At 46.2% G+C, this 7,930-nt stretch overlaps 1 protein-coding gene across 1 annotated transcript; it reads right to left on the bottom strand.

Moving 5' to 3' along the window:
• Positions 1 to 4,483: 4,483 nt before the first annotated feature.
• LOC108791626 (DEAD-box ATP-dependent RNA helicase 42-like) lies at positions 4,484 to 5,234 on the bottom strand. Its single transcript, XM_018562166.1, has 4 exons — positions 5,092 to 5,234; positions 4,885 to 4,945; positions 4,696 to 4,767; positions 4,484 to 4,555 (listed from the first exon to the last, which is right to left on the bottom strand). Exons 1-4 carry the CDS (start codon positions 5,232 to 5,234, stop codon positions 4,484 to 4,486), a joined length of 348 nt encoding a protein of 115 aa, XP_018417668.1.
• Positions 5,235 to 7,930: the final 2,696 nt, after the last annotated feature.

Here is a 7,930-nt window from a genome sequence, read left to right as displayed (position 1 = left end):
ATTTTTTTCCCCATCCTCTGTCGGCTGTTTATGTACTTTTTACAACATTTTTGTACATTTATAAGAAACAACTGCACAGTGTATCATATAAATAAAAGACATTCTGCCTGAATCTGATATTTTGACGTTTCGTAGATGCTGAAGGATTAAACTTCTAAAATGAACATCTTTCAAGTACTCTGTAGGTGAAATTTCTAAGCTGAGTTCCCGGGTCTGTAGACCTGCTGTGCCCATTATAAGGTGTTCCGACCATCCCTGTGCTGAGTTTCTGGGTCTGTACAGCTGCTGTGCCCATTATAAGGTGTTCCGACCATCCCTGTGCTGAGTTTCTGGGTCTGTACAGCTGCTGTGCCCATTATAAGGTGTTCCGACCATCCCTGTGCTGAGTTTCTGGGTCTGTACAGCTGCTGTGCCCATTATAAGGTGTTCCGACCATCCCTGGGCTGAGTTCCCGGGTCTGTACACCTGCTGTGCCCATTATGAGGTCCCTGTGCTGAGTTTCTGGGTCTGTACAGCTGCTGTGCCCATTATGAGGGGCCCCCACCATCCCTGTGCTGAGTTCCCAGGTCTATACACCTGCTGTGCCCATTATGAGGGGCTCCCACCATCCCTGTGCTGAGTTCCCAGGTCTATACACCTGCTGTGCCCATTATGAGGGGCTCCCACCATCCCTGTGCTGAGTTCCCAGGTCTATACACCTGCTGTGCCCATTATGAGGGGCTCCCACCATCCCTGTGCTGAGTTCCCAGGTCTATACACCTGCTGTGCCCATTATGAGGGGCTCCCACCATCCCTGTGCTGAGTTCCCAGGTCTGTACACCTGCTGTGCCCATTATGAGTGACTCCCACCATCCCTGAGCCTGGAATTATGTCAAGGAGGTCTCACTGTCGCAGTATCCCAGACATAGAAGAAGCAAGGAGCTGACTCAGCCCGCCAGACTCCACCTATAACTAAAATACCACAATTATGCAGAGTGGCCCTTTAAACACCCTGATTTTTTTCCATCCCAGCTTACATATACAGATCATACTTAAACTATTTCAAATGCGTTGGGGATTTTGAGACATGCGTATCCTGCCAGCTACTTCCTCTCCCCTTCTCCTCCTCAGAATGTGTTAAAGCCAGGCGATCAGCATTTTCAGCCCTCCCGCATATTTCTCAGCAGAGGTCCCCTTTAACAATGTGCATTATGCATCAGCGGCATCCCTTTTGAAGAGCGCTCTCCCACCTCCGAGAAATCCAGGAGCGTTTTCTACGGAAAGGAAAAAACACGGCTTGTGTATTCCACGTAGAGCCTCCCTGCAGCAAACATGAAAGCTCTTCCTCACCTCACATATTCCTTTTATTTTTTGGCCAGGGAAGTTGTGTTTCAGAATGAGCTGTGAGCATGCATCTGCTCGGAGCGGAGAGTTAAGCTGCAGGCTCCAATTAGCTGGGCACCCACCCCCCCCGCCCCCCATCCTACCCACTCTCAGCAATTCTGCTGCGTCGTGCTTTCACCATACCCCCAGCATATCAATAAGGTATTAAGTCTTTGCAGAAGACGAGGGTGGAAGCGACGCTTGTGCTCGGCACAAAATGTACCGAATCTGCTGCCTGTATATTTCTGCTCTCGTTGAGTTGAGTTTAAAGGATTCTGCTAAGCCGACTTTTTCGGAAATAAAGTGGGGCTGCTTTTGTTGCAAAATATTCAGGCAGAGTGTCTAACAATATCCACCTCGGGGGATCATTTGGTCCCCCCGAGGTCCCCCCAAAGGTCATTTGAAGTCCAACTTCAGGTTTTGGGATAATAAAAAATGTCTTTTTAAAAAATAAATTCCCCAGTTGGGTATAAAAATAAATATTTGTATTATTATTATTTATTATTATTATTTTTATGAATAATAATAATAATAATAATGTTTTTGTTTCAATACTCACCTTGAGTCAAGGTGCCGACCCTCGCAGATACCCCGCACCTTCACTCTCCCACTGAGCAGAGGAGCGAACCTGAGAGAGAAAGTTGTCTCTCACTTACGCTCCTCTGCTCACTGGACGGGTGCAATAGCCAGCCTTTCTAATTGGCTTTTGCAATTTGAAATAGACGGGGGCGCTGTGGGCGCTGAATGGTCAAGGCTGCACCCTAGGTTGCAGTCCTCCCTAGGCGGCTGACTAAAGGTGGCCATACACTGTACAACCATCGCAAGACCTTAGTCTTGCGAGGGTTGTAAAGGGATTAAAAAAACGTACGATCTGCCCATCTTGGACGGGCATATCGCACTCTCTGAGGGGCGGGCTTGCGATGACTGTAATGAGGGGCGGGCTTACGCTGACTGCAAACGGGCAGTGTGCGCGTGCGCACACCAGCCCGTTCGGCAGTTGTCGAACCAGCAGGCCACCAACTCGCCGAGAATCGTACGATCCCCGGCGGGTTTTCAAACATGCTGGTTCGATGGAAGACGTGCGACCGTACAGTAGAAACGGTTGCATGCCCTCCATACACTGCACGATTCTCGTACGATCGTGGGATTTCCTGCGATTCTCGTACGAGAATCGTGCAGTGTATGGGAACCTTAAGAGTACCTGTACCCCTGTATGTTGTGTGTGGTCTCTGAGGAAGGTATCTAATTGATTTTTGATTGATTCAATACTCTCAGCTGATACCACTGCTTGTGGCAGCGAGTTCCAGATTGTAACCTCTCTAACTGAGAAGAAGCCCCTTGTGGTTAAATCTTTTCTCCACCAGTTTTAGGTGGTGGCCTCTAGTCTTTGTTATGGAGTTTATAGTAAAAAGTTTATTGCGGATGTTGCCATTGTTGTGGAAATTCGCTTCTGCTAAACGCACAAATCCCTGCCGCACTAAAAGTGCGTCAAAGTGCGCCAAACACAAAGAATTTCCCCGTTACCGCTTAACCCCTTCGTGACTGACGACGTACAGTGTACGTCGCCAGCATCGGGGCTGTTTAAACAGACTCCCGGCGACTTTTGCCGCCGGGACTCTGTTTAAACTTGTAGAGACGATTGTCGGCTTTACAACAGAAGCGATCCTGGCGACTCACCTGTCGCCAGATCGCTTCTGTGTCCCGATGAAGGGGCCGCCCCCGCCGGACACCGCCGCGGTGCTTCCGGGGCTCCGTTGCCCTTCCTACAGGCCCGGGACCGGCGCCCTTGGTGTCTGTGGGGAGCTGGGGAGGAGGTCGACGAACTTCCGTTCATCGATCCACTCCCCGTTCTATGGGACCGGGAGCGATGCAGATTGCATCATTTCCGGTCCCTGGGCTGTCAGTTCTGGGCTCCTGCAGCCCAGCTATAAGCTATTGATGTGCGATCTGCACTTCAATAGCTTATTTCCAGTGTAAAGGTGACACTGGGGGTCTTTTGCATCACCTTAAAGAGTACCTGTCACCACCATCTACTATCACATGGGGGGGCTTGTAAGCCCCCCCATGTGATAGCAGTCAAAGTAAAGTAAAAAAAACAAAAAAAAACAGTTTTTAAAATGAAAATCAAAATAAATAAATCTAATAATAATAATAAAAACATTTTTAAAGTCCCCCGCGAGCATGCGCGCCGCCACGTAAGCACGCGTCGGGTGCGCCTACGTATGTAAACGTAGACATACAATAGGAACGTGTTAGAAACTGTGGACATGCTACAGTCAATGGTCAGAGACTGTGGATATACTACAGTTACCAGTTAGAAACTGTGGACATGCTACAGAAGATGGTTAGAGAGTGAACATGCCACAGACGATGGTCAGAAACCGTGGACATACTACAGGTAATAGTCAGAGACTGTGGACGTGCTACAGAAGATGGTTAGAGAGTGAACATGCCACAGACGATGGTCAGTGGACATACTACACGTGAGGGTTGAAGACTGTGGATATATGGCAGTAGATGGTTAAGAGATACTAGGCCTACTACCAGAGACTGTGGACATACTAAAAGAGATAGTAAAATTTATCCCCAGCACACTGAAGAAAAATCTTCAACTAGTGGGCATTTTATTAATGAAAACTCATCTCGTCACTAAGCAATGTTTCGGGGCCACTCCAATGTCCTGATCTGCATAGAAGCTGCTTCAATATTGTAACTTTTCTAATTATTTTTCTGCAATGTGTGATGTGGGTGTCTATAAATACAAACACAGTGCTTGGCAGAGTTCTCCTTTAGCCGCGGCTGGGCTCGCATCTCCGCCGGCGAGCTGGGATTTTATTATCACCTCAGAGAACAATTTTCAGAATAATGTCAGTTTTCCTGTGTGTGCCGTGTAATAGACTCTGCGGTTCAGGAGTGCAGACACTGATATTGTTTATTCCTGCGAGCTGTCTGTGTGTCTGTAATGTTAGGAATAATCAGAACTTTTTCTGACGGAATAACGGATCATATTTTATGGTGGGGCGGAGTCCAGATGGGGCTCATTGGGGTGCAGGACATGCAGACAGGACTGAGGAGTGTACTGCCTATTGTGCTCCATAGAGTGTTCAGAGGAATAATACTGTCAGTGTTCACTCCTCTCTCTCCTCTCATGTTTTTTTTTCCCGCACTCTGTTTCTCTTCTCCATTTTCTCTTCTCTTATCTCTCCATCCTCTCCTCTCTCCTCTCCTCCGCTCTCTCTCTTTCCCTCTTCTTCTCGTCTCCTCTTCTCTCTCCCCTCTTCTCCTCTCTCCCCTCTCTCACTCTTCTCTCCTTCCCTCCTCTTTCTTGTCATCTCTTCTCTCTCCCCTCTTCTCTCTCTCTCCTTCCCTCCTCTTCTCCTTCCCCCCCCCCTTCTCCTCTCTTCTTCTCTCTCCCCCTCTCTTCTCTCCTTCCATCCTCTTGTCATCTCTTCTCTCTCCCCTCTTCTCTCTCTCTCCTTCCCTCCTCTTCTCCTCTCTCCCCCTCCCTTCTCCTCTCTTCTTTCTCCTCCTCTCTCCCTCTCTCATCTTCTCTCTCCACTTCTCCTTTCTCACTCTCTTCTTTCTCTCTCTCCACCCTTTCTCTCTCTCTTTCTCTCTCTCTCGCGCTCTTGTGCTCTCTCCCCCCTCTCCTCTCCTCTTTCTCTCAGCTGCTCCTCTTTGTATCACAAAGTCTCCTCGTTCCCCTTTCCTCCACAATGACCTCTTTACCGTTCCCCCCCGGCAGGTAAGTTTGGTGCTGTCTTCGTAATCTGCTCCCTCATTGGTTTCATCCTCGCCTGTCTTTTCCCAAAATGTTCAAACTGAGCCCCTATGCTAAGAACAAAGTCTTCCATCCGATAAACCCCTGACATGGCGGTGTCCCTTTAATACAAATGATCGCGCGTTCCTTCTTTTCGGCTTCTCGTCTTGTATGTGATTATAACAATTTTCGGGCAGATTACAAAAAAACATTTTACTTTTGCTCGTAGCCCTGGCAACGGACTTCAAACATCAAAGAAGAAATAAGAACATGCGAAATGCGTCTGGAACTGTCATCCTTTTTTTTTCCTGATGACAACATAACTACACAAATCACTGCAGATCAATTTACTGTGTTCAGTAACGCCGACTGAAGTTTCACTCCGAGACATCGGAACGTCTGCGCCTCGCAGGAAATCGATTCCGAAATCTCAATGCCTGGCGTTATTAAAGGAACAGTCTGCCCAAAATTGATATTACACTTATAAAAAGGTGCTGAAGTGGTGAACCGCTGATCTGCCGCCTTTTATCTACTCCGCAGCAATTAGACCTTTCACCTTAAAGGGGACCATTCAGGTATTTTAAATGTTTAATGTTCTGGAAGATTTCAGAAGCCAGAAAACACAAATCTGTTACTTCCATCCTTCTCACCAGTGCATCCAGGACGACCTAGGATCGGAGGAAGTGACTTGAGAGATGTTGGTGGTCAGACTGGGGACACCTAGTGGCAAAAAAGTGGTAGTAGAAATCTCTAGAATGAAGCTGAATATTGCAGCAAAAGTTGTTTTTGTTATTTTTATTATTTTTATTAATGGGCTGTTCATTTTTTTGATCTTATTTTTGGATGGAGTTCTCCTCTAAGGTGTTTTTGTCTTTTTTTTTTTTTCCATCTATGTTCCTTTGAGGAGATTTCCCTTTACAACAGGATGTGGAAGGAAACCTCTCTGAAGAGAAGGTGAATCCTTTCTTGGATACCTGTCACCAGAACAGGTGTCCCGAATGCAAGATTTTAACAACTTCCTGTTTTGGAGCTGTAAAATTGTATGTTTCCCATCACTATATGGAGGTGACAATGGTCAGCAAGGCAAATGGGGGGGTGCGAATCTCCCCAGCAGAGGATAGAAATAAAAACTTGACAAAGGTTCTCTACCCTAATCAAAAAACTTGTGTTGGCTAGAGATAAAAAAATTTATTTGCTACCAACATATACGTAAATAAAATGATTTATCTGCCTTTCAGTGTTCTCGTCTCTTTCTCTGGGCTAGTATTTGATACAGAATTGCAGTCATTCTTTAATGCAGGGGTGGGCCTTTTTCATTCATCCTTAAGGCATGGGTGGGGCTTTATAGTCATCATTGAATGCAAGGGTGAGGCTTTATAGTCATCCTCTAAAACAGGGGTGGGACTTTATAGTCATCCTCTAAAACAGGGGTGGGGCTTTATAGTTATGCTTTAAAGCAGGGGTGGGTCTTTACGGTTATTCTTCAAAGCAGGGGTGGGGCTTTATAGTCATCCTTTAAAGCAAGGATAGGGCTTTATAGTCATCCTTTAAACCAAGGGTCGGGCTTTATAGTCATCCTTGAAAGCAGGGGTGGCGCTTTATAGTCATCATTTAATGCAAGGGTGGGGCTTTATAGTCATTATTTAATGCAAGGGTGAGGCTTTATAGTCATCCTTTAAAACAGGGGTGGGACTTTATAGTCATCCTCTAAAGCAGCTGTGGGACTTTATAGTCATCCTCTAAAGCAGAGGTGGGACTTTATAGTCATCCTCTAAAGCAGGGGTGGGATAGGTGGGACTTTATAGTCATCCTCTAAAGCAGGGGTGGGACTTTATAGTCATCCTCTAAAGCAGGGGTGGGACTTTATAGTTATGCTTTAAAGCAGGGGTGCGTCTTTACGGTTATCCTTCAAAGCAGGGGTGGGGCTTTATAGTCATCCTTTAAAGCAAGGATGGGGCTTTATAGTCATCCTTTAACACAAGGGTGGGGCTTTACAGTTATCAGGGGCGGGACTTTACAAAGTTACTGGGCAGGTGTGTCTCTGCAATATCCAGTAGCACACAGCCATAATAGGATTTTTGTATGATGTGGGTTTTGCTTTCTCCTGCGTAGTATGCAGAAAAGGAAATATGAAAGTGTTATCAAGACATAAAACAATATCAGTTACAACAGGCTGACCTAAGTACTTTCCTGTGTGCTGCTCGTTCTTTAAAATCTTGGTCTTTCTTCTTAGTTAAAAGGCTCCATAGATTGCTGCCCCAGGTTCCCAGTTTTTGGTTGGCCAAGTGGCCTTTTAGGTTCTTATGGAGCCACCCTTATGTGCATGCTCCCAGGAGAGAGACTCCAAGTCAATCATATGTACAGGCAGCCAGGGAGGACTGACGGGGCACACTTGCACAGTGAAATGATAGTACATGTAGACCCAAGGAGGGGAACAGGAGGGCTTCGGAGAAGTGCCTCACAGGAACCCAGAGGGGATTGGTGGTGAACAAAATAACATTGAAGTGTTTCCGAACCTTTAAGAAAGTATTTATGTTCCCTTACTCAGCTGGTATATAAAAATGTAATCAAGCTTAAAAATAGGAAGTTTTTAGTATTCCTTTTGATGCAATGGAGACCAATTTAGTAAAACCGGAGCAGACAGAATCTGGAGCAGCTGGGCATGGCCACCAATCAGCTTCTATCTTCATTTTATTCAGTTAAACTTTGAAAATGAAAGCTAGGAGCTGATTAAGACAGGGGCTACTGGGCCCCCCACTGAAAATAGTCTCAACTGTGATATTTGCATATGAATGCACGGCGCTATTT

The sequence above is a fragment of the Nanorana parkeri genome, unplaced genomic scaffold (assembly GCF_000935625.1).
Source record: "Nanorana parkeri isolate BGI_ZX_2015 unplaced genomic scaffold, ASM93562v1 scaffold563, whole genome shotgun sequence".
Lineage (NCBI taxonomy): Eukaryota > Metazoa > Chordata > Amphibia > Anura > Dicroglossidae > Nanorana > Nanorana parkeri.
The sequence above is the reverse complement of the archived record's forward strand: the minus strand, read 5'-3'. Positions and strand labels throughout refer to the sequence as shown.